General features: G+C 42.2%; 2 protein-coding genes across 8 annotated transcripts in view; both read left to right on the top strand.

Moving 5' to 3' along the window:
• The window catches only part of LOC121531821 (gigaxonin), a 28,660-nt gene extending 20,945 nt beyond the window's left edge, over positions 1 to 7,715 (top strand). For all 7 annotated transcript variants that reach the window (XM_041837305.1, XM_041837298.1, XM_041837300.2 and 4 more), the window contains exons 10-12: positions 5,149 to 5,283; positions 5,458 to 5,567; positions 5,696 to 7,715. In XM_041837305.1, coding sequence (XP_041693239.1) covers positions 5,149 to 5,283; positions 5,458 to 5,567; positions 5,696 to 5,877 — 427 coding nt within the window. In that variant the 3' untranslated portion in view covers positions 5,878 to 7,715. The remainder of the gene's footprint in view (positions 1 to 5,148; positions 5,284 to 5,457; positions 5,568 to 5,695) is intronic.
• A 2,057-nt stretch (positions 7,716 to 9,772) lies between these two features.
• The window catches only part of LOC121531819 (C-Maf-inducing protein), a 51,379-nt gene continuing 33,720 nt past the window's right edge, over positions 9,773 to 27,431 (top strand). Inside the window, exon 1 of the mRNA XM_041837297.1 lies at positions 9,773 to 10,585. Coding sequence (XP_041693231.1) covers positions 10,259 to 10,585 — 327 coding nt within the window. The 5' untranslated portion in view covers positions 9,773 to 10,258. The remainder of the gene's footprint in view (positions 10,586 to 27,431) is intronic.

The raw sequence follows: 27,431 nt of genomic DNA on the forward strand, positions 1-27,431 counted from the left end.
ATGTAGTAACCAAAAAAGTGTTAAACAAATCAAAATATATATTTTATATTTGAGATTCTTCAAATAGCCACCCTTTGCCTTGATGACAGCTTTGCACACTCTTGGCATTCTCTCAACCAGCTTCATGAGGTAGTCACCTGGAATGCATTTCAATTAACAGGTGTGCCTTCTTAAAAGTTAATTTGTGGAATTTCTTTCCTTAATGCGTTTGAGCCAATCAGTTGTGTTGTGACAAGGTAGGGGGGGGGGGGTATACAGAAGATAGCCCTATTTGGTAAAAGACCAAGTCTATATTATGGCAAGAACAGCTCAAATAAGCAAAGAGAAACAACAGTCCATCATTACTTTAAGACATGAAGGTCCGTCAATACGGAACAATTCAAGAACTTTGAAAGTTTCTTCAAGTGCAGTCGCAAAAACCATCAAGCGCTATGATGAAATTGGCTCTCATGAGGACCGCCACAGGAATGGAAGACCCAGAGTTACCTCTGCTGCAGAGGATGAGTTCATTAGTGTTACAAGCCTTAGAAATTGCAGCCCAAATAAATGCTTCAGAGAGTTAAAGTAACAGACACATCTCAACAGCAACTGTTCAGAGGAGACTGTGTGAATCAGGCCTTCATGGTCGAATTGCTGCAAAGAAACCACTACTAAATGACACCAATAAGAAGAAGAGACTTGCTTGGGCCAAGAAACACGAGCAATGGACATTAGACCGGTGAAAATGTGTCCTTTGGTCTGATGAGTCCAAATTTGATATTTTTGGTTCAAACCACTGTCTTTGTGAGACGCGGTGTGGGTGAACGGATGATCTTTGCATGTGTATTTCCCACCATAAAGCATGGAGGAGGAGGTGTTATGGTGTGGGGGTGCTTTGCTGGTGACACTGTCTGATTTATTTAGAATTCAAGGCACACTTAACCAGCATGGCTACCACAGCATTCTGCAGTGATACGCCATCCCATCTGGTTTGGGCTTAGTGGGACTATCATTTGTTTTTCAACAGGACAATGACGCAACACACCTCCAGGTTGTGTAAGGGCTATTTTACCAAGAAGGAGAGTGGTGGAGTGCTGCATCAGATGACCTGGCCTCCACAATCCCCGGACCTCAACCAAATTGAGATGGTTTGGGATGAGTCTGACCGCAAAGTGAAGGAAAAGCAGCCAACAAGTGCTCAGCATATGTGGGAACTCCTTCAAGACTGTTGGAAAAGCATTCCAGGTGAAGCTGGTTGAGAGAATGCCAAGAGTGTGCAAAGCTGTCATCAAAACAAAGGGTGGCTATTTAAAGAATCTCAAATATAAAATATATTTTGATATAACACTTTTTTGGTAACTACATGATTCCATATGTGTTATTTCATAGTTTATGTCTTCACTATTATTCTACAATGTTTAAAATAGTAAAAATAAAGAAATGAGTAGGTGTGTCCAAACTTTTGACTGGTACTGTATGTATGTGTATATACAGTGGGGAGAACAAGTATTTGAAACACTGCCGATTTTGCAGGTTTTCCTACTTACGAAGCATGTAGAGGTCTGTAATTTTTATCATAGGTACACTTCAACTGTGAGAGATGGAATCTAAAACAAAAATCCAGAAAATCACATTGTATGATTTTTAAGTAATTAATTTGCATTTTATTGCATGACATAAGTATTTAATACATCAGAAAAGCAGAACTTAATATTTGGTACAGAAAACTTTGTTTGCAATTACAGAGATCATACGTTTCCTGTAGGTCTTGACCAGGTTTGCACACACTGCAGCAGGGATTTTGTCCCACTCCTCCATACAGACCTTCTCCAGATCCTTCAGGTTTCGGGGCTGTCGCTGGGCAATACGGACTTTCAGCTCCCTCCAAAGATGTTCTATTGGGTTCAGGTCTGGAGACTGGCTAGGCCACTCCAGGACCTTGAGATGCTTCTTACGGAGCCACTCCTTAGTTGCCCTGGCTGTGTGTTTCGGGTCGTTGTCATGCTGGAAGACCAGCCACGACCCATCTTCAATGCTCTTACTGAGGGAAGGAGGTTGTTGGCCAAGATCTCGCGATACATGGCCCCTTCCATCCTCCCCTCAATACGGTGCAGTCGTCCTGTCCCCTTTGCAGAAAAGCATCCCCAAAGAATGATTTTTCCACCTCCATTCTTCACGGTTGGGATGGTGTTCTTGGGGTTGTACTCATCCTTCTTCTTCCTCCAAACACGGCGAGTGGAGTTTAGACCAAAAAGCTATATTTTTGTCTCATCAGACCACATTACTTTCTCCCATTCCTCCTCTGGATCATCCAGATGGTCATTGGCAAACTTCAGACGGGACATGCGCTGGTTTGAGCAGGGGGACCTTGCGTGCGCTGCAGGATTTTAATCCATGACGGCGTAGTGTGTTACTAATGGTTTTCTTTGAGACTGTGGTCCCAGCTCTCTTCAGGTCATTGACCAGGTCCTGCCGTGTAGTTCTGGGCTGATCCCTCACCTTCCTCATGATCATTGATGCCCCACGAGGTGAGATCTTGCATGGAGCCCCAGACCGAGAGTGATTGACCGTCATCTTGAACTTCTTCCATTTTCTAATAATTGCGCCGACAGTTGTTTCCTTCTCACCGAGCTGATTGCCTATTGTCCTGTAGCCCAGCCCATCCCAGCCTTGTGCAGGTCTACAATTTTAACCCTGATGTCCTTACACAGCTCTCTGGTCTTGGCCATTGTGGAGAGGTTGGAGTCTGTTTGATTGAGTGTGTGGACAGGTGTCTTTTATACAGGTAACGACTTCAAACAGGTGCAGTTAATACAGGTAATGAGTGGAGAACAGGAGGGCTTCTTAAAGAAAAACTTAACAGGTCTGTGAGAGCTGGAATTCTTACTAGTTGGTAGGTGATCAAATACTTATGTCATGCAATAAAATGCAAATTAATTACTTAAAAATCATACGATGTGATTTTCTGGATTTTTGTTTTTTAGATTCTGTCTCTCACAGTTGAAGTGTACCTATGATAAAAAATTACAGACCTCTACATGCTTTGTAAGTAGGAAAACCTGCAAAATTGGCAGTGTATCAAATACTTGTTCTCCCCACTGTATACAGTGAGGGAAAAAAGTATTTGATCCCCTGCTGATTTTGTACGTTTGCCCACTGACAAAGAAATGATCAGTCTATAATGTTAATGGTAGGTTTATTTGAACAGTGAGAGACAGAATAACAACAAGAAAATCCAGAAAAACGCATGTCAAAAATGTTATAAATTGATTTGCATTTTAATGAGGGAAATAACTATTTGACCCCCTCTCAATCAGAAAGATTTCTGGCTCCCAGGTGTCTTTTATACAGGTAACGAGCTGAGATTAGGAGCACACTCTTAAAGGGAATGCTCCTAATCTCAGTTTGTTACCTGTATAAAAGAGACCTGTCCACAGAAGCAATCAATCAATCAGATTCCAAACTCTCCACCATGGCCAAGACCAAAGAGCTCTCCAAGGATGTCAGGGACAAGATTGTAGACCTACACAAGGCTGGAATGGGCTACAAGACCATCGCCAAGCAGCTTAGTGAGAAGGTGACAACAGTTGGTGCGATTATTCGCAAATGGAAGAAACACAAAAGACTGTCAATCGGCCTAGGGCTCCATGCAAGATCTCACCTCGTGGAGTTGCAATGATCATGAGAACGGAGAGGAATCAGCCCAGAACTACACGGGAGGATCTTGTCAATGATCTCAAGGCAGCTGGGACCATAGTCACCAAGAAAACAATTGGTAACACACTACGCCGTGAAGGACGGAAATCCTGCAGCGCCCGCAAGGTCCCCCTGCTCAAGAAAGCACATATACAGGCCCGTCTGAAGTTTGCCAATGAACATCTGAATGATTCAGAGGAGAACTGGGTGAAAGTGTTGTGGTCAGATGAGACCAAAATGGAGCTCTTTGGCATCAACTCTACTCGCCGTGTTTGGAGGAGGAGGAATGCTGCCTATGACCCCAAGAACACCATCCCCACCGTCAAACATGGAGATGGAAACATTATGCTTTGGGGGTGTTTTTCTGCTAAGGGGACAGGACAACTTCACCGCATCAAAGGGACGATGGACGGGGCCATGTGTACCGTCAAATCTTGGGTGAGAACCTCCTTCCCTCAGCCAGGGCATTGAAAATGGGTCGTGGATGGGTATTCCAGCATGACAATGACCCAGAACACACGGCCAAGGCAACAAAGGAGTGTCTCAAGAAGAAGCACATTAAGGTCCTGGAGTGGCCTAGCCAGTCTCCAGACCTTAATCCCATAGAAAATCTGTGGAGGGAGCTGAAGGTTCGAGTTGCCAAACGTCAGGCTCGAAACCTTAATGACTTGGAGAAGATCTGCAAAGAGGAGTGGGACAAAATCCCTCCTGAGATGTGTGCAAACCTGGTGGCCAACTACAAGAAACGTCTGACCTCTGTGATTGCCAACAAGGGTTTTGCAACCAAGTACTAAGTCAAGTTTTGCAGAGGGGTCAAATACTTATTTCCCTCATTAAAATGCAAATAAATTCATAAAATTTTTGACATGCGTTTTTCTTGATTTTGTTGTTGTTATTCTGTCTCTCACTGTTCAAATAAACCTACTATTAAAATTATAGACTGATCATGTCTTTGTCAGTGGGCAAACGTACAAAATCAGCAGGGGATCAAATACTTTTTTCCCTCACTGTATGTGTGTGTGTGTAATATATATATATATATATATATATATATACAATTAATTACCTGTCAGGTTTTAATACAATACAGGTCAGAATAGAATGTTATTGTCCACATTTAGATGGAAAATAGCTTTTGGCTTTACCTCTCAAGTAACACATTTATACATATTAATAACTGAACAATTGCATGCACTTATTATACTGACTATATATTATATTACATTACGTAACTGCATTCTGTCTGTATTGTGTTTCCACACAAGCAGAAGAGAATAAGGTCAGCAGCATAGCTGCATCCCCAGATGAACTGGTATTTTTCATACAATTTTGACTTTTCATCCCTTCAAAGACCACAGAAGATTTGTGACAAAGTCCCTGTGATGGATTTGTTTAGTGTTGGTGTTATTGATGTTATGTTCTCGATGAGTGACCCCTGACCTGATGTTACGGTGTGGATGTCTCTGCCTGCAGGTTTGGCTCAGTAGCATGTGGTGTGGGTCAGGAACTCTATGTGTTTGGAGGCGTGAGGAGCCGTGACTCAGACAACCCAGAATCCAGCACCATGACCACCTGCAAGTCTGAGTTTTTCCATGATGAGATGAAAAGGTCAATAATAGCGCTTGTTACTTTGATCAAATACTTCCTTGTTTGAATTTGGTGTTGGACTGGGTGTATCCTTGTTACCTAAAGACATAGAGACCTTTATATATGTTTACTGTATTTGTAGTTTATCAAAAATCTTTCAAGTGGTGTTTATTTTCCCAACCACGCTCTGTCCAGATGGATGTACCTGGATGACCAGAATCTCTGTGTTCAGACCAGTTCCTCTTTTGTGTATGGAGCTGTCCCCATTGGTGCCAGCATCTATGTGGTGGGGGACTTAGACACTGGTGAGTTAAAGGCAGACTCCTGAAGTAAATTACCACAACTTGGCAAGCATTGGCAAATACAACTTACTGTATGTGTGCACTGTGTAATGTATACATCGATCGCTAAAGGTCTGTGTGTGTCTGCACAGGTACAACCTATGACTATGTGAGGGAATTCCGTCGCAGCTCGGGGACGTGGCACCGCACCAAGCCCATGCTGACATCTGATCTGTGCAAGACTGGCTGTGCAGCCCTGCGCATCGCTAACTGCAAACTGTTCCGTCTGCAGCTGAAGCAGGGCCTGTTTAGACTCAGGGTCCCATCCTCCTAGATGGAGCTCCTTTAGGTGCTCTGTCTCCACACCCACACGTTGGCTATGGGCACAGCAATGGAACATGAAAATGGAGGTTGAAGAAGGGATGTCCAAAGTGGACATTTGGAGTATTTATCTGCATATTTTGGTGGCTTTCTTAGGCTCCATCAGGGTATTATTCTATGTGTGGGCACTTGCTTGAGGAGGGATGGCTTTTTAAACATGGCCTTATTTCATTGCAATTTAACAATGGGTATGATTTGTAAATAAGTTTTACTGACACTCCCCATTTGCTTTTTGTTTATTACGTTCTTGCTGCTGCTTGGTGGGTTTTAGAGAATTTAACAGACATTTTAAGGGGAGAAAAGCAAGAATGCAGTAGTACTGTCATTCATTGTAGAATAGGCTGTAATTTGTAAGGAAAATCTAGACCCATGTCTAACACTGCATTTTTTATTTTTTTTAAGAGTCACTGAATGACAACTAGAGATACACAAATAGACAAATGCCATTTTTGTTGTTACTTTATAGTAGCTAAGGGACTCGTGGCCTATGACTAGACCTGGGAGATATGGACAAAAATCCATAAATTGTGACAATTATCACGATAACGATACATTGAACGATAAATGTATAACATTAATGTGCATCAGTTACTTTTTACATTATCCTTAACTACTACTACTTTGAATGTTGTACCTATCAATTGTTCCGTTAGCAATCGCCCATATTAGCAGCCTTATTTCGTTTCAAACTTCACATTTCTCTAGTGTAGGCTAATTATCGTAATTATCGATTTCAGTAAAATGTCCTCGGAGGTGGGTTCGGTTGGTAGCAATAATTTTTCCGGTTTATCGTCCCAGCTCTATCTATGACAACTAGAGCTACACGAGGAGACTTGTAAGAGAACATATGTGATTTTACTTACTCCTTTAGCTAAGGGGCTTGTAGCCTATAAAATAATCAAAATGTCATCTTTACTCACAAACTAAACTTAAAATATACTGTTTTTAAATAGACAGCTTTGAATGAGTAATGCCAGAAGCTGGAGCATACTTTGTATTGAAATGGTAACTGGTTTTATATAACAGTACTGTATCTTAAGTGAAATCTCTTTGGGATGTGCGTGTTTAGTGAATGTAAAGCTGAGTTATGCCTCTTCCTGCCATTGGTTTCCCCTCAACCAAGCACTCTAGGCACACTGTGGGCCAGAAATGGATGTAGAGTTACTGGTGTCACTCTTAAGTTGCTGGATGTATTTTGCTGATGACTTTTGAACTGGCTTTCCAGTCAGTGTGGACAATTTCGACATCTATTGACCACATTTGTTCTGTGTAAGTTACAGCTTTTGCTGTCCATCCCATTTGAAGGGAAACTCATCTCACACACTACAGAACTCATAGAAACATATAAGAAAAATATATACATTCACACACTTGATGCCTTTATGAAGACAACAGAGCTCAGGACACATTTAATAACAGGTATTATACTGTATCACAATCTATACTGTATACTTTCAGCATGTTACAGTGTATTGCTGAGAGACTCAACATTCCATAGTGTCACTCTTACAGTTTACAGTAAACACTATCTGCATTCTAGTGGTCCAAGCAGTGCTTTCACAATTGTGTAGCTATCAGAACACTGTGATATGCACTGTTCTTCTAGGAATTCTGCAATAGTACCATCAAGTGGTTGTTAAACAAAGTTGGGATGTGAGAGGAGCATGAATTCAAAGCTGTTTGTATTTTTGTATTCAATTCTGTGGGATAGCAAGGAAGGTGTCATGGAATGAGCTCAATCATGAGTGTCTTCGGTTTAACAAAATGGATTAAACAACACTGTCTGGTCAACTCAGTAGTTATTCCTCTGTGACTTCAGCCCTGGTTCAAGTGGTTTAAATCAAGTAGCATTCAGGGTGTTGGAGTTTTGTTTTTATGTTCAAGAGGATTCAGGAGAAACTGAAGGGGTATTCCTCAAATAATCCCTTATATTTGGGTTATTGTTTGTTTTAATCTCTCGGAAACAGTAGTTTACCAAGATAATTCTTTACAGATTCAATGACACTTGACTTGTAACTGTGTGTGTTTTAGATGAGGGGCAGGTGTGGGATTAACACAACAGGTTTACTGAAGATAATCAGGATGGAGTTAATTCATTTAAACCAAGCTGCTCCCATGACTTTCTCATAATTTAACAAGAGGTCTTGTGACTCAGGACACTGATGAGTAGCTAATGTTAAACTGAGCCCTGAGAGACTACTGCTTCTGCCACATTTTGGACACACAGGATTTAGGCTGGGATTCAGCTGGGTGCGTTGCCCACCGAACTGCCACTAGACAAGACTTGTGGCATGTGAAGGGAAGCCTATCAGAAAGCCACCAGCACTCCACTGCATTGACAAAACCTGTTTGAGATTTACATTGAGCATAATACATTTTGTAATAATAATGCAGATTGTAAAGGAATTAATTCATCAGAAATTAGGAAACCTAATCTGTTATTCCCTAAAGTGTTGAGCTTGTTTGTAGGCCCTCATTGTTGCATTTCAGTGTGGTGGATCATTTTAAAAGACACTACATAGGGGGTTAAAGTTCCTCATATCTGAAATTTCAAAACTGCATCATGACAGTCACTGTTTTTCTTTCACTTTCAGCTTTACTAAACATTCAGGCATGAGCGGCAGAGGCACAATTGGTAAGAGTGTCTGTATCTGCAATGTTAAGGTCAAGTTGAGTAATGGGAGTGGTTGGAATGGAAAAAGCTTTCTGAGAAATGTGTTCCGCTCCAAGTTGGATCATCGAAAACTCAGTGGTTAGACTATCTTAAAGAGCTTGTTGTTGACAGTGTGACCCATGAGATGAGGAGTGCCCAAGATACTGCGTCTCAAACTCTGTCTCCTGTGTCCCCACAAATAGAACATGGTTTGAAAATGTTGCAGAAAGACAGACTTTTAATGAAGAGAACAGGTGAAATTACTCATGACAGTAGTGTATGGTTACTCTTCTAGCTCTGCAATACTTATTCTACTCAATATGTGCTTCAGCATGCCCCTAGTCTTGTCAACATAGGCTGTCACATTCAGTAGGTTTGTGACAACTGTTTCTTAGATTAAATCTGGACACATTGATACTGTCACTGTGGGCTAAGTATGTGACTGGGAGTCTCTGACCCACTGCTGAAACCGTTTTTACAGGTCCCCTGTAGCTCAGTTGGTAGAGCATGGCACTTGCAACGCCAGGATTGTGGGTTCGTTTCCCACGGTGGGCCAGTATGAAAATGTATGCACTCACTAACTGTAAATCGCTCTGGATAAGAGCGTCTGCTGAATGACTAAAATGTAAAAAAAAATGTTTTAATGGGGTGTGTTGTGCACTCCCCCACCAGACAATGTGGATGCTAATCAATAATTTCTACAAAGTACCAACATTGAGCTCACAGTTAAAGGGAAACTGTTTGTGGTTAATGCTTATTGTAGCCTAGTGTGCATAAAAATGCAAACGAATTAGCAATAAAATCGAAGCTATAAGCCGTTTTCTGTTTGCAATTGAAACTGTACCGACAATTTAAATAAATTGTTTTACTTCCTCACATTAAATATTTGCATATGTTGCCCTCAGTATCATTTCATCAGGTCTTGTCATGATTCTTAACGCCCATGATCCCAGTAACATTTATTGAAAAGACTGATAGATTTTCTTGTCAAACGCGGTCTTTAACAAAAATGGAGACAGCACTGCTAGACGACAGAAAATTGACATTTAGGTCGTACGTCCTCCATTTTTGTGTTGAGGAAACTGCCCTCCTATCGCATAGGCAGCAGACAGTGGGGCTAAAAGACGCACAGCGCATCCGCTTGCCTCCCCATTGACGTCACTTTGGTATCACATGAACGAGAAGGGACCAATCCAAGTGGCTCTATCGAAGTGCTTTTGCAAAGATAGAGGAAGACAGAAAAAGGAACCTTGCCAATGAACATTTAAAGACAGAAGAAACACGTCGCCTTTGGGTGTTTTGTATCAAAGCTACGTGATTTGTATGAGTTAAATCTGTGGATTATGTTATCTGAACTGGGGCTGGCAATGGATATGGCCCGAACATATTGAATAGATCTTTGGGGGAGCGAAACGCGGACAGGCTAGACATTGTAGTGGGCATTGTACGGATAAAGGATTATTTGCCTACCCAATAACTGCTCCGTCCTGAAATACCCCCACCAAAGACACTTTCATGGCTTTTCTGTCCGTGTCTCCGCCGTGTCTGTTTTGTGCCCGCAACACTATTTTAACAATTGAGGTCGCATCGCTTTAGCTTTGCTCCCAAGCCTTACAATCCAAAAACTACTAAAAGTATAATACATTGTTACCTCTAGGATCATTTTTGCGACCTGATAAATATGGATTTTAACAGCAGCGGTGGGGGAAACGAGCTACATAATAACCAATTCTATCAATCTGAGGAGAGCAAGCCTTTGCTTGGAGAGATGTCTGCGCCGTTGCCGCCGGAGGGGAATAATAATAAGTTAAGCGCCGGGTCGTGCAAGAGAACCCTGCTCCATTGCAGCAGCGGGATGCGATATAAACTACTACAGGAGGGTGATATCCAAGTGTGTGTGGTCAAACACCCTCGGACCTTCCTCAGCAAAATTCTAACCTCAAAATTCTTACGGAGATGGGAACCGCACCACCTCACCTTGACAGACAGCAGCCTGGCGTCTGCGACGGTGAGTTGCTACTGTTGTTGCAACATTGTGTCCACGTTAACTGTTTAAGGCCTTAATGTATTATTTTTTTTGTCGGCATTGTTGTTTTCACTTGGGATCATCGATTAAGCACGACGACTGACTTGTATAGCATTAACAGGAGAAAAAAAAACGATCTTTGTTGAAAATGTAGCGTTTCCTTTGTTACCTTCCATGTTCCATTTGCTCAGTTGGTAATGTGATCACAACATTATTGCTTTATTTCCCTGACAGTTTAGTCGCTACACCTACACATATCCTCTGACGACTGTCGATGACTCCTATTTGCTTTTATTCTGGCTGGCTACGTTTTTCATATCAAAGTAACATTTGATAATCTCTAGGACTATTTGTTTAATCAAACATGGCTGTCCTAGGCGTCCTACTGTTGTGCTCACGTCGAATAGGCTACATAGGCAAGCACTGACGTGTTATTTCATAAGAGTGCAAATTGTGTTGTGTATGTATTGAATATTGTTTTGTGAGTAGCGAGATGGCTGGCATGCTCGCAAGTTTATTGGAGGACATTTTCTATAGGCTATGGAAGCTGAATTGGGTCTACTGTTATTGATCTCCCAACAGCTGCCTCCAATGGATTTGTCACCTAGAATAGTGTAGGAGGGCAGGGGTCAATTTAGTTTAATTCAGTAAATTCAAGAAGTTAATTGAAATTTAATTAATTTATAAAATCCCCATAAACAATAGGCATTTATCAATTAAGGCATTACATTTCAATGCACTACCTGAATTCACTGGATTGAAAACAACTGTGATTTAGGGGGTGAAGGCCTAGCTCTCAAACTCTAGGTGGCATTCTGCCTTCTCCCTACAGTTCTCTGCCATTAGCTTCTCCCACGACTGCCTCGTGAACTACAATCCCAACGTTGTGTTTTAACGTTTAGAAACCTCAATCATCGCTTGTGATAAGGCTTTTGAAGCATATGGCCCTTATCTTTCATCAGCGAGAAAGAATCCTTCAAATAATCCTTCAGTTTTGCACAGATCCATACAGCTAGGCTATGGGTGCCTCCATCCGATGAAACTACATTTCCGCTACACTTCCCGAGGACCTGACACACAGGTGTTCGGAGCATACTAGATAGCTAATTAGCACAGTTGATCGCCTCATCTTCCATCTGTTTTCTGTAAACAAGTATAGCGCATAGATTAACGCTATTTTCAACAGGAAGGCCATAAGACTATGGGTTTTAAATATCCACTGAACAAAAATATAAACGCAACGTGTAAAGTGTTGATCCCATGTTTCATGAGCTGAAATAAAGATCCCAGAAATTTTCCATACGCACAAAAAACATATTTCTTTCAAATGTTGTGCACAAATTTGTTTACATCCCTGTTAGTGAGCATTTCTCATTTGCCAAGATAATCCATCCACCTGACAGGTGTGGCATATCAAGAAGCTGATTAAGCAGCATGATCATTACACAGGTGCACCTTGAGCTGGGGTCAATAAAAGGCCTCTCTAAAATCAGCAGTTTTGTCACACAACAACACAATGCTACAGATGTCTCAAGTTTTAAGGGAACGTGCAATTGGCATGCTGACTGCAGGAATGTCCACCAGAGCTGTTGCCAGATAATTTGATGTTGATTTCTCTACCATAAGCCGCCTCCATCATTTTAGAGAATTTGGCAGTATGTCCAACCGGCCTCACAACCGCAGACTACGTGTATGGCGTAATGTGGGCGAGCAGTTTGCTGATGTCAACGTTGTGAACAGAGTGCCCCATGGTGGTGGGGTTATGGAATGGGCATGCATAACCTACAGACAACGAAAACAATTGCATTTTATCTATGGCAATTTGAATGCACAGAAATACCGTGATGAGATCCTGAGGCCCATTTCTTTTATGGTATCTGTGACCAACAGATTCAAATCTGTATTCCCAGTCATGTGAAGTCCATAGATTAGGGCCTAATGAATTTATTTCAATTGACTGATTTCCTCATATGAACTGTAACTCAGTAAAATGTTTGAAATTGTTGCGATTTATATATTTCTCTCTCTCATATACATACATACAGTGGGGGGAAAAAGTATTTAGTCAGCCACCAATTGTGCAAGTTCTCCCACTTAAAAAGATGAGGCCTGTAATTTTCATCATAGGTACACGTCAACTATGACAGACAAAATGAGAAAAAAAAAATCACATTGTAGGATTTTTAATGATTTTATTTGCAAATTATGGTGGAAAATAAGTATTAGGTCACCTACAAACAAGCAAGATTTCTGGCTCTCACAGACCTGTAACTTCTTCTTTAAGAGGCTCCTCTGTCCTCCACTCGTTACCTGTATTAATGGCACCTGTTTGAACTTGTAATCAGTATAAAAGACACCTGTCCACAACCTCAAACAGTCACACTCCAAACTCCACTATGGCCAAGACCAAAGAGCTGTCAAAGGACACCAGAAACAAAATTGTAGACCTGCACCAGGCTGGGAAGACTGAATCTGCAATAGGTAAGCAGCTTGGTTTGAAGAAATCAACTGTGGGAGCAATTATTAGGAAATGGAAGACATACAAGACCACTGATAATCTCCCTCGATCTGGGGCTCCACGCGAAGATCTCACCCCGTGGGGTCAAAATGATCACAAGAACGGTGAGCAAAAATCCCAGAACCACATGGGGGGACCTAGTGAATGACCTGCAGAGAGCTGGGACCAAAGTAACAAAGCCTACCATCAGTAACACACTACGCCGCCAGGGGACTCAAATCCTGCAGTGCAAGACGTGTCCCCCCTGCTTAAGCCAGTACATGTCCAGGCCCATCTGAAGTTTGCTAGAGTGCATTTGGATGATCCAGAAGAGGATTGGGAGAATGTCAGATGAAACCAAAATATAACTTTTTGGTAAAAACTCAACTCGTCGTGTTTGGAGGACAAAGAATGCTGAGTTGCATCCAAAGAACACCATACCTACTGTGAAGCATGGGAGTGGAAACATCATGCTTTGGGGCTGTTTTTCTGCAAAGGGACCAGGACGACTGATCCGTGTAAAGGAAAGAATGAATGGGGCCATGTATCGTGAGATTTTGAGTGAAAACCTCCTTCCATCAGCAAGGGCATTGAAGATGAAACGTGGCTGGGTCTTTCAGCATGACAATGATCCCAAACACACTGCCCGAGCAATGAAGGAGTGGCTTCGTAAGAAGCATTTCAAGGTCCTGGAGTGGCCTAGCCAGTCTACAGATCTCAACCCCATAGAAAATGCTCACCGTTCTTGTGATCATTTTGACCCCACGGGGTGAGATCTTGCGTGGAGCCCCAGATCGAGGGAGATTATCAGTGGTCTTGTATGTCTTCCATTTCCAAAAAATTTCTCCCACAGTTGATTTCTTCAAACCAAGCTGCTTACCTATTGCAGATTCAGGCTTCCCAGCCTGGTGCAGGTCTACAATTTTGTTTCTGGTGTCCTTTGACAGCTCTTTGGTCTTGGCCATAGTGGAGTTTGGAGTGTGACTGTTTGAGGTTGTGGACAGGTGTCTTTAATACTGATAACAAGTTCAAACAGGTGCCATTAATACAGGTAACGAGTGGAGGACAAAGGAGCCTCTTAAAGAAGAAGTTCCAGGTCTGTGAGAGCCAGAAATCTTGCTTGTTTGTAGGTGACCAAATACTTATTTTCCACCATAATTTGCAAATAAATTCATTAAAAATCCTACAATGTGATTTTCAGGAGAGAAACAATTCTCAATTTGTCTGTCATAGTTGACGTGTACCTATGATGAAAATTACAGGCCTCTCTCATATTTTTAAGTGGGAGAACTTGCACAATTGGTGGCTGACTAAATACTTTTTCCCCCCACTGTACGATACATACATGCATACATACATACATACAGTAGAAGTCGGAAGATTACATACGCTTAGGTTGGAGTCATTAAAACTCGTTTTTTCAACCACTTCACAGATTTCTTGTTAACTATAGTTTTGGCAAGTCGGTTAGGACATCTACTTTGTGCATGACACAAGGAATTTTTCCAACAATTGTTTACAGACAGATTATTTCACTTATAATTCACTGTATCACAATTCCAGTGGGTCAGAAGTTTACATACACTAAGTTGACTGTGCCTTTAAACAGCTTGGAAAATTCCAGAAAATGATGTCATGGCTTTAGAAGCTTCTGATAGGCTAATTGACATCATTTGACTGGCTAGGCCACTCCAGGACCTTAATGTGCTTCTTCTTGAGCCACTCCTTTGTTGCCTTGGCCGTGTGTTTTGGGTCATTGTCATGCTGGAATACCCATCCACGACCCATTTTCAATGTCCTGGCTGAGGGAAGGAGGTTCTCACCCAAGATTTGACGGTACCTGGCCCCGTCCGTCGTCCCTTTGATGCAGTGAAGTTGTCCTGTCCCCTTAGCAGAAAAACACCCCTAAAGCATAATGTTTCCACCTCCATGTTTGACGGTGGGGATGGTTTTCTTGGGGTCATAGGCAGCATTCCTCCTCCTCCAAACATGGCGAGTTGAGTTAATGCCAAAGAGCTCGATTTTGGTCTCATCTGACCACAACACTTTCACCCAGTTCTCCTCTGAATCATTCATATGTTCATTGGCAAACTTCAGACGGGCCTGTATATGTGCATTCTTGAGCAGGGGGACCTTGCAGGCGCTGCAGGATTTCAGTCCTTCACGGCGTAGTGTGTTACCAATTGTTTTCTTGGTGACTATGGTCCCAGCTGCCTTGAGATCATTGACAAGATCCTCCCGTGTAGTTCTGGGCTGATTCCTCACCATTCTCATGATCATTGCAACTCCACGAGGTGAGATCTTGCATGGAGCCCCAGGCCGAGGGAGATTGACAGTTCTTTTGTGTATCTTCCATTTGCGAATAATCGCACCAACTGTTGTCACCTTCTCACCAAGCTGCTTGGCGATGGTCTTGTAGCCCATTCCAGCCTTGTGTAGGTCTACAATCTTGTCCCTGACATCCTTGGAGAGCTCTTTGGTCTTGGCCATGGTGGAGAGTTTGGAATCTGATTGATTGATTGCTTCTGTGGACAGGTGTCTTTTATACAGGTAACAAGCTGAGATTAGGAGCACTCCCTTTAAGAGTGTGCTCCTAATCTCAGCTCGTTACCTGTATAAAAGACACCTGGGAGCCAGAAGTCTTTCTGATTGAGAGGGGGTCAAATACTTATTTCCCTCATTAAAATGCAAATCAATTTATAAGATTTTTGACATGCATTTTTCTGGATTTTTTTGTCTCTCACTGTTCAAATAAACCTACCATTAAAATTATAGGCTGATAATTTCTTTGTCAGTGGGCAAATGTACAAAATCAGCAGGGGATCAAATACTTTTTTCCCTCACTGTACATACATACACACACACACTACCGTTCAAAAGTTTGGGGTAACTTAAATGTCCTTGTTTTTGAAAGAAAAGCAATTTTTTGTCCATTTTAAAATAACATCAGATTGATCAGAAATACAGTGTAGACATTGTTAATGTTGTAAATGGCAATTGTAGCTGGAAACAGCTGATTTAAAAAGAAAGGATTATCTACATAGGCGTACAGAGGCCCATTATCAGCAACCATCAGTCCTGTGTTCCAATGGCACGATGTGTTTGCTAATCCAAGTTTATCATTTTAAAAGGCTAATTGATCATTAGAAAACCCTTTGCAATTATGTTAGCACAGCTGAAAACTGTTGTGCTGATTTTAAAGAAGCAATAAAACTGGCCTTCTTGAGACTAGTTGAGCATCAGCAATTGTGGGTTCGATTACAGGCTCAAAATGGCCAGAAACAAATAACTTTCTTCTGAAACTCGTCAGTCTATTCTTGTTCTGAGAAATGAAGGCTATTCTATGCGAGAAATTGCCAAGAAACTGAAGATCTCGTACAACGCTGTGTACCCTTCACAGAACAGCGCAAACTGGCTCTAACCAGAATAGAAAGAGGAGTGGGAGGCCCCAGTGCACAACTGAGCAAGAAGACAAATACATTAGTGTCTAGTTTGAGAAGCAGGCGCCTCACAGGTCCTCAACTGGCAGCTTCATTAAATGGTACCCGCAAAACAGGCGACTCCGGGATGCCGACCTTCTAGGCAGAGCCATATCTCAGACTGCCCATCGTAATCTTTTATTTTTATTGGCCAGTCTGAGATGTGGCTTTTTCTTGGCAACTTCATTTCTCAGAACAAGAATAGACTGACGAGTTTCAGAAGAATGTTCTTTGTTTCTGGCCATTTTGAGCCTTTAATCGAACCCACAATTGCTGACGCTCCAGATTCTCAACTAGTCTCAAGAAGGCCAGTTTTATTGCTTCTTTAATCAGCACAACAGTTTTCAGCTGTGCTAACATAATTACAAAAGGGTTTTCTAATGATCAATTAGCCTTTTAAAATGATAAACTTGGATTAGCAAACACAACGTGCCATTGGAACACAGGACTGATGGTTGCTGATAATGGGCCTCCGTACGCCTATGTAGATATTCCATAAATCAGCCTTTTCCAGCTACAATAGTCATTTACAACATTAACAATGTCTACACTGTATTTCTGATCAATTTGATGTTATTTTAATGGACAAAAAAATTGCTTTTCTTTCGAAAGCAAGGACATTTCTTAGTGACTCCAAACCTTTGAACGGTAGTGTATATAGTTACAGCAGGCCAAGGTAGGAGAGTCAGACACACACACACACACGCAGCAACATCACTCACACTTACTTCCGGTATTGGAGTTGTTGGTTCTGTGGGTCGGGCGGATGGGGCACCAGCATCCTCCTCCTTAATCCTCCTCACTATGGCTGCAGAAGCTGGGGTCCTTGGGATATGTTGCCTCCTCTGTATTTGAGGTCTTACCAATGCCTTGCCCAGCTCCTCGAGAAAGAGCTGTCTCCTCTGGAGCTTCCCTCTGTTCCAATCTGGGTTCAACGCCATCCAGATGACAAACGCATTATACGCCGAGATGTCCAATATCTTGAAGAATATCACAAGTGGCCAGCGTAGGGTTTTTCTTTTGCAGCTGTAGCCAGTCACCAGCTTGTCTAAATTGTCCACCCCTACTTTTGTGGCGTTGTAATCATTATGATTTCTGGTTTTTGATGTTCCTGGCCACAGATTCTCTCATCCCTATGCAGCATACTCATGAGTACCACATGTTTGCCTTTCTTTGGCACATAGGACACTAGGGACGTGTTGGCCATGAACACAAACTTAGAGGAATTGATAGGCCTGTTCCGTGTATTCAACAGCTGAGGTGGGAGCTCTGGCTTGTTTTTTTCGTACTGTTCACACCATCGTCAGCTTCCTCTTGAGGAGCTCCTGTCCCAGCTTGTGCGAAGTAAAAAAAGTTATCACAAGTGATGTTGTGGCCACGGAGTCCCTGTGTCACGTCCAGGACAACCTGCATCCCTTGGTTCTTCTCAGGGGCTGCTCCATCTGGATTTCCCTGTATACACTTGCAAGTTCCACGCATATGATGAAGCAGCATCACAGGCAGCCCAGATCTTGTTTCCATATTTTGCGGGTTTAGACGGTATGTACTGCCTGAAGGGGCATAAGCTGCTCATCAACAGTAATGTTGGGCCCAGGGTTGTAAAACCGAGGAAGGCGGTCCACCCACTTGTCCCACACTGACCTGATTGCAGCTAGCTTGTCTCTGCCGCCGAGCTTGTCTGGTGTCTCGGTTATCGAAGCGGATAATCCTGGAAATAATGTGGAAGTTTTCCAGAGACATTGTTGCACAGGAAAGTTATTTGCCAGTTTCTGCATTTCACAGGGATTCTGTGGATTTCCCATTGGATCTGAAAACACCAGCAAGGATAAGAACCACAAAGTATGCATGTAAATGAGTTTGGTCCATCTCCTTTCATCTCTTTCCAAAAACACGTCTTCCCTCCAAATTAGTGCAGTCCAGAATGATTTTCTGGATGGTGTCTGGGATGAACAGTTCAAAAGAAGACTTTATGTCCTGCACATGAGTAACCACCATCTGCGTCGGCCCTGGTGGCATCCTTATTACATTGGCACACATGCAGGGTGGCTCATTCCTTGGGCAAGAAGACCATTCAATTTCACAATTTTTTTACATCCATATTTCTCGTCCTGCAGGCTGCTGATGAGCTGGTTGCTGACGGGCTGGTCCTGGGGCTGGTCCTGGGGCTGGTCCTGGGGCTGGTCCTGGGGCTGGTCCTGGGGCTGGCAGAGGGTCAATCTCATCCTCTTTTTCCAACTCACTGTCAGACTCCGAATTGTCAGAGACATGATCCTCATATTTGGAAAATTCTTCATCTTCCAAAGTGGAAGACTCTCCTTCCACACTAGCTTCTCTCTCTGCAAAAATTATTTCTAAGGCCCTCTGAGCAGAGATTGTTTTTGCCATACTGATTGATTGTGTACCTGTGTAATGATTCTGTTTAATCAGCTTCTTGATATGCCACACCTGTCAGGTGGATAGATTAGCTCACTAACAGGGATGTAAACAAATTTGTGCCCAGAATTTGAGAATAATAAGCTTTTTGTGTGTAGAAAATTTCACTTTATAATTTTGTTCAGTGTATATTTAATAGATTAATGAAATAAGAATATTAATATACAATTGTTCTTTGAATATGTTACACTATCATGCATGCAGCATCCATTTCTTGCATTAGCTACATTTTGGCAGTTCACCCATTGGGCTGTTCACAAATATATTTTCTCTTGGTAGACTGCATTACAATTTACAAGTGTCAAACACTCCCAGACAATATGTCTTAGTCAGACATGACAAAGTAGGCAGAACTTTGTGGCTTGGCCTATTTGTTGAATAGATGACACAATATAGCCCACAACTTTTTATTTTTTGTCTCTGTCTTCCTGCACAGCTCATTTTCTGTTAGATTTGAAGAGTGAGGTGCTAAGTAACAGCAAATGAGAGAAGCTTTCTTATTTCTTCTTCAAATCAAATTGTATTTGTCACATACATGTGTTTAGCAGATGTTATTGCGGGTGTAGCGAAATGCTTGTGCTTCTAGATCCGACAGTGCAGCAATATCTAACAAGTAATATCTAACAATTTCAAAACATATACCCAATACACACAAATCTAGTAAGGAATGGAATTTAAGAATATATACATATATGGACAAGCAATGACAGAGCGGCATGGACTAAGATACAGTAGAATAGAATACTGTATATACAGTGGGGAGAACAAGTATTTGATACACTGCTGATTTTGCAGGTTTTCCTACTTACAAAGCATGTAGAGGTCTGTAATTTTTTATCATAGGTACACTTCAACTGTGAGAGACGGAATCTAAAACAAAAATCCAGAAAATCACATTGTATGATTTTTAAGTAATTAATTTGCATTTTATTGCATGACATAAGTATTTGATACATCAGAAAAGCAGAACTTAATATTTGGTACAGAAACATTTGTTTGCAATTACAGAGATCATATGTTTCCTCTAGGTCTTGACCAGGTTTGCACACACTGCAGCAGGGATTTTGTCCCACTCCTCCATAGTGGGACAAATACGGACTTTCAGCTCCCTCCAAAGATTTTCTATTGGGTTCAGGTCTGGAGACTGGCTAGGCCACTCCAGGACCTTGAGAGGCTTTTTAAGGAGCCACTCCTTAGTTGCCCTGGCTGTGTGTTTCTGGTCGTTGTCATGCTGGAAGACCCAGCCACGACCCATCTTCAATGCTCTAACTGAGGGAAGGAGGTTGTTGGCCAAGATCTCGCGATACATGGCCCCATCCATCCTCCCCTCAATACGGTGCAGTCGTCCTGTCCCCTTTGCAGAAAAGCATCCCCAAAGAATGATGTTTCCACCTCTATGCTTCACGGTTGGGATGGTGTTCTTGGGGTTGTACTCATCCTTCTTCTTCCTCCAAACACGGCGAGTGGAGTTTAGACCAAAAAGCTCTATTTTTGTCTCATCAGACCACATGACCTTCTCCCATTCCTCCTCTGGATCATCCAGATAGTCATTGGCAAACTTCAGACGGGCCTGGACAGGTGCTGGCTTGAGCAGGGGGACCTTGCGTGCACTGCAGGATTTTAATCAATGACGGCGTAGTGTGTTACTAATGGTTTTCTTTGAGACTGTGGTCCCAGCTCTCTTCAGGTCATTGACCAGGTCCTGCCATGTAGTTCTAGGCTGATCCCTCACCTTCCTCATGATCATTGATGCCCCACGAGGTGAGATCTTGCATGGAGCCCCAGACCGAGGGTGATTGACCGTCATCTTGAACTTCTTCCATTTTCTAATAATTGAACCAACAGTTGTTGCCTTCTCACCAAGCTGTTTGCCTATTGTCCTGTAGCCCATCCCAGCCTTGTGCAGGTCTACAATTTTATCCCTGATGTCCTTACACAGCTCTCTGGTCTTGGCCATTGTGGAGAGGTTGGAGTCTGTTTGATTGAGTGTGTGGACAGGTGTCTTTTTTTACAGGTAACGAGTTCAAACAGGTGCAGTTAATACAGGTAATGAGTGGAGAACAGGAGGGCTTCTTAAAGAAAAACTAACAGGTCTGTGAGAGCCGGAATTCTTACTGGTTGGTAGGTGATCAAATACTTATGTCATGCAATAAAATACAATGTGATTTTCTGGATTTTTGTTTTAGAATCCGTCTCTCACAGTTGAAGGGTACCTATGATAAAAAGTACAGACCTCTACATGCTTTGTAAGTAGGAAAACCTGCAAAATATGTACACTGTACATATGAGATGAGTAGTGCAAGATATGTAAACATTATTAAAGTGACTAGTGTTCCATTTCTTAATGTGGCCAGTGATTTCAAAAGGCAGCAGCAGCCTCTAATGTGCTAGTGATGGCTATTTAACAGTCTGATGGCCTTGAGATAGAAGCTGTTTTTCATTCTCTAGGTCCCAGCTTTGATGCACCTGTACTGACCTCGCCTTCTGGATGATAGTGGGGTGAGCAGGCAGTGGCTCGGGTGGTTGATGTCCTTGATGATCTTTTTGGCCTTCCTGTGACTTCGGGTGCTGTAGGTGTCTTGGAGGGCGGGTAGTTTGCCCCCGGTAATGCGTTCGGCAGACCGCAACACCCTCTGGAGAGCCCTGCGGTTGCGGGCGGCGCAGTTGCCGTATCAGGCGGTAATACAGCCCGACCGGATGCTCTCAATTGTGCATCTGTAAAAGTTTGTGGGTTTTAGGTGCCAAGCCGAATTTCTTCAGCCTCCTGAGGTTGAAGCGGCTCTGTTGCGCCTTCACCACACCGTGTGCGTGGGTGGACCATTTCAGTTTGTCAGTGATCTGTACGTCAAGGAACTTGAAGCTTTCCATCTTCTCCACTGCAGTCCCGTCGATGTGGATAGGGGGTGTACCCGCTGCTGTTTCCTGAAGTCCACGATAATCTCCTTTGTTTTGTTGACGTTGAGTGAGAGGTTATGCACCAATTTGTAAGTCGCTCTGGATAAGAGCGTCTGCTAAATGACTTAAATGTAAATGTTATTTTCCTGGCACCACACTCCCAGAGCCCTCACCTCCTCCCTGTAGGCGGTCTCGTCATTGTTGGTAATCAAGCCTACTACTGTTGTGTCATCTGCAAACTTGATGATTGAGTTGGAGGCGTGCTTGGCCACGCAGTCATGGGTGAACAGGGAGTACAGGAGGGGGCTGAGCACGCACCCTTGTGGGGCCCCAGTGTTGAGGATCAGGGAAGTGGAGATGTTGTTTCCGACCTTCACCACCTGGGGGAGGCCCGTCAGGAAGACCATGACCCAGTTGCACAGGGTGGGGTTCAGACCCAGGGCCTCGAGCTTAATGATGAGCTTGGAGGGTACTATGGTGTTGAATGCTGAGATATAGTCAATAAACAGCATTGAAATTATAAGCTTCTTACTAAAAACAAAACGGTAAATCCAATTGAATTTAATCACTTTTTGACAGCATCCCTTTGGTTTTAAACATAACTTTCCATGTTTGCTCATGGAAGAAGTGGGCAGAAAGTAACTTTTTGGACCTGAATGCCAAAACATTCAGGAGATAAAGGTGCTCAATCTTTGTTTTACATTTTAGTCATTTTTTTGCAGACGCTCTTATCCAGAGCGACTTACAGTTAGTGAGTGCATACATTATAAAAAAAATACAAAATTCATACTGGCCCCCCATGGGAATCGAACCCACAACCCTGGCGTTGCAAACACCATGCTCTACCAACTGAGCTACATCCAACTGGGCTACATCCCTGCCGGCCATTTCTTCCCCTACCCTGGACGACGCTGGGCCAATTGTGCGCCGCCCCATGGGTCTCCCGGTCGCGGCCAGCTACGACAGAGCCTGGATTCGAACCAGGATCTCTAGTGGCACAGCTAGCACTGCGATGCAGTGCCTTAGACCACTGCGCCACTCGGGAGACCAAAGTTGACCCATTTTGAGACATGTCTTCATCACTGAAAAAGATAAACGGTTGAGTTTGATATCATTTCAAAGCTTACCAACAGGGTTGTCAAACTATTACATTTCTTGATTTTTTTAATTATAAAAATTGTCTTTGTTTTAACCTTTTTAACGTCAATTATCTAAAAATGCATATGTTGTCGCTTAGACCCTAATTTTATGTCATCTGAGGCTTTTGTGTTGTTCCCACCATCGGTTGAGACACAACATGCTCTTGAATACAGGGTTGGTGTAATTTCAATCATAGAATGGACCTATCACTCCAGACCACTGCAATTTATCTGGTACACCATTGAAATGGTAACTTCTAATTACTAACACAGATGGCTGCCGGTCCACCCAACTTAAACGGTCTATTCTATTATTTATATTTTGATGATTTCATTAGGTTTCCTATGGAGAATTGACAGTATAATTTAAAACAACCGATATTCAAGTTAACATTCTCTGATGTCTGGCCCTCCAACCATCTTTGTGGTAACATTTGAAAGTTGAAATGTACATTTTATTCCCATTTTAGTACATTTATCAGCGAAAACATGACACCCACCCTGTATTCAAGAGCACGTTGTCTCAACCGATGGCGGGCACGACACAAAAACCTTGGATGTTGTAAAATAGGGTCCAAGCTACAACATATGTGAATATTAAAATAATTGGCGTTTACATGTTTTTAGAGAATTTGTGTTAATGACATCAAAAATCTCAAATTTTGCAACAGTTTGACAACCCTGTTTGTAAGCTTTTAAATTATATAAATCTAAAATGTTTATCTTATCCAGTGATGAAAACATGAATTTCTCATAGTATGGTGGTGTGGTATGCAAGAAGGGTAAACTTTTGAGCACTTCAATCTCTTGAATGTTTTGGCATTCAGGTCCAAAAAGTCACTTTCTGAGCACTTCTACAATGGGCAAATATGTATGGGAGGTTTCGTTCAAATCAAAAGGGATGCTGTCAAAAGTGATTGAATTTAAATGGATTTACCCAACAGTTTATTTTATCTGTGTGTGTTTCCTACAGTGCAAGTTTGCTTGAGTTCCAGCTTGTGTCCCACATTATCAATACCAGTCCCTCTCAGCAACCGGGTCTCTAATAGGTGTCCAACAGGCACCCAATATCTAGCAGTGCGTCACTAATGGAAGTGTAGTTGACTGTGGCTAATGGTCTCTAAAAGCCACATTCAGTCAGGATCTCTTACTTTTAAATCCGTAATATCTGTCTGTGTGTTCAGAAGTGAGCCGTTGCCATGTATCGTTTGTTGCGTCTATATAGAGTAGGGCTGTCCCCGACAATCAATCAATAAATAAATACATCTTGGTTGACCAAGAGTCTTCTGTTCTTTCGACCAATCGATTGGTCTGAATTTTTTAACATGTATTCCATATATTGACACGTCCTATGTGTTTAATCAAATTAACTATATTCACTGAGCTTGTCTGATGCTTAAGCATACAGTTTGATTAAATAATTAAGACACACAAATGACTAAAGGGAGTCCGACCAGCAATTGATTTGATTGGGCCGGGCTCAGACTTGCTGCGCTGTAAAAAAAAAAAGAGCCAGCGAATGACTGTGACTAGCACCGGTTATGTCTCTCTCCTCCCTGCTGCAGCGACCACCACAGAACATCAAAGTGTTTATCACGCTGTCCGTGTTGCTGAAGATTAAACATAATTACAGCCATTTCTGACTGAAAACGTATTTTACCGAAATCCCTCACTTGTTTAGGAAAAACATTCCCTATACCCTCAACCCTTGCTCTCTTTATGTGACACATGTATGCATCGCATGCACGTGACCTAAGACCTATTCGCACTGGAATAGTATTACTAGAGAACGTTGGTTATGTAATTATTACTCCAGAATGTCCGTTATTCCAGAAAACGATTGAGACTGGATAATTTTTTTCAAAACTGCCCCCTGTAATTCTTTATTTTCCCCCCAATAAATGGACAGTTATGAAGGAAGCCTGGAGGTTGTTATGCTAGGCGTGAAGATGCAGTATTTCCAGGTGATAGGGCCACATTGATAACTCGAGCCTGGTTCCCAAGTTTCTAAACCATACCAAACCATATTTCCTATAGTGTCGCCATAATATTTGAATTGAGGAAGTGTGATCATAATCATTAGGATATTTTAGCGATCAGCAGTACGTCCTAAATGCCCCCCAGCCTTCAAATGTGAGCTAAACTGCAATTGCACTGGAGATGCATTTTTAAGTTAACTTTTCCAAACATTTAGGTCAGTTGTATGCTGCTCCTTTGCGATCTGTGAACAGCAAGGGTTACATTAAATAGGCTCAATATTTTTTACTGACGCATTTGGCAATATTCAATTCATACGCACAAAACATAAACAAAAGCATTCACTGTGAAAGTTTCACCCAATGTTTTATAATATATATTTTCCAGGATGCTGAAAAGGCATATTTTCTGAACATTGAAAAATAAGTATTTTCCGGAAGTTGAAATCGGGTTCATTTTCGGTTCTGAATGAAAGTTGAAAATAAGTAATTTATAGACGTCTATGTTTGGACCGGACCGGATCAAAAAACAATATCCATGGATGTGGAAATCAAGGCGGTCCGGAACTGCACCAAAAAAAGATGTCCAGAAGGCGTTGGCGTCGGTCCGTGCTTACTGATGTGTAGCCTACAGTGTTGCCTCAAATATAATTTTATGAATGCCTTATCTATGCTGTAAGCCTACCATTTGTAAAACACCAAGAAACGACTTCCAGACAGGACCAAAAAAAGACTTCGGATCGTGCTTACTAGGGTGTAGCCTACCATGTCAGCCTGCAATGGAATTGTATGAATCCCCATCCATGTTGTAGGCCCACCGTTTGTAAAACAGGCCATTGCATTGGCTTTATTAGTCCTGATTCCTGTGACTAATCAATTTGCCTAATTAAGCTTTGAATATCAGCTACCCAACTTTATCGGGAGTTAGCGTGAGCCTATTTGCAATGTGTTTTACACAGCTGGAAATGCAGAAGTATTTTTTTTTCACTATGATCAGGTTTACAGATACAAACTTGAAACCACTGATCATGACAATGGGGTATAACTCCTGGACAACAGTTGTGATTGTCCATTCCATATTGTCAAATTTACTTTGACCTGGCCTGTTTTTAGGATATGTTGCTTTGTTAACATGACAACTCCTTTTTTTTATTTGATTGAGCACCATTTAGGTTAGGCTATTTGATCGGAGAAACCTGCATGATGTAAAGTGTCCGTCTCCTTACAGTCATACATTTTATCTCCAGCCTGTAGGCTACAGAAAAGGCCACATACTCTTTCTACCATATACATTTACGTCATTTAGCAGACTCTCTTATCCAGAGCGACTTACATATTTATTTTTTCATGCCCCCTGTGGGAATCGAACCCACAACCCTGGCGTTGCAAACGCCATGCTCTATCAACTGAGCTACATCCCTGCCAGCCCTCCCCTACCCTGGATGACGCTGGGCCAATTGCGCGCTGCCCCATGGGTCTCCCGGTCCAGGATCTGTAGTGGCACAGCCTTAGACCACTGCGCCACTCGGGAGACATATCCTTTATCTGCTACATTATTTTATTTTAGATGCATTTTTTGACTGAACGTTAGTGAAGTGCTGCAGAGATGTCTCTCCAACAGCGGCGCGCTGGGTATGGACAAGCAAAATATTTTGCGCCCCTGCCTTTGACAAAGTGCACACTGCTTATCAAAGGGCGGCATCAGCGCTCACCTAAAAAGCCCATATGCCACTGGTTGAGAGAAATTGTCGTTTTTTGGGGGCATAATTAAGTGAGGTTTTATGTGTTGTTGGAGGTGCGTCTTGGTCAGTTTAACTCAGAAAATGCCGCCCTCGTCAATCTGCCACCAATGGCGGCCGCCTAATCCTGCCTAATGAGCGTACCTATAGCGTATCATAATCACATCAATAAATTGGTTATAACAAACTCTGAAAACCGTAACACGTGTCAGCAAAATGGATGCAGAGGACGTGACAAACTCGAAACGGGAATATTTATAGGTTGCTCAGGAGGTAAAGGGAAAGTCAGATGTGTGGAGTAAATGTTACTTGTTATGGAAAATACTGTAGATCAAGAAAAAGAAGGTAAGGCGCAAGCGCTGCGTGCATATTATGTGTGCCAAACAGGTGCTGTATAGATTAGAATATACTTTTTCTGACTGTCTGGAATAATGTAAACCACTCTAAATAAAGTATAGGCATACCAGAGTTTTGTTAAGCCTTTATTACAGCAAATACTAAAAACAGTCGCATTCATTCATGAATGCAATTTCCGAAATGGAATGGTTTATTTATTGTTTAAGATAATTATTCAAGGTTCGCTTTATTTTATTTAAAAACTAAAATGCTCGATTGCATTTCAAATCATGAATGACTTGTAAGCTTTGATGACATGAAAGAATAAATGATT

This window comes from Coregonus clupeaformis, chromosome 19 (assembly GCF_020615455.1).
Source record: "Coregonus clupeaformis isolate EN_2021a chromosome 19, ASM2061545v1, whole genome shotgun sequence".
Lineage (NCBI taxonomy): Eukaryota > Metazoa > Chordata > Actinopteri > Salmoniformes > Salmonidae > Coregonus > Coregonus clupeaformis.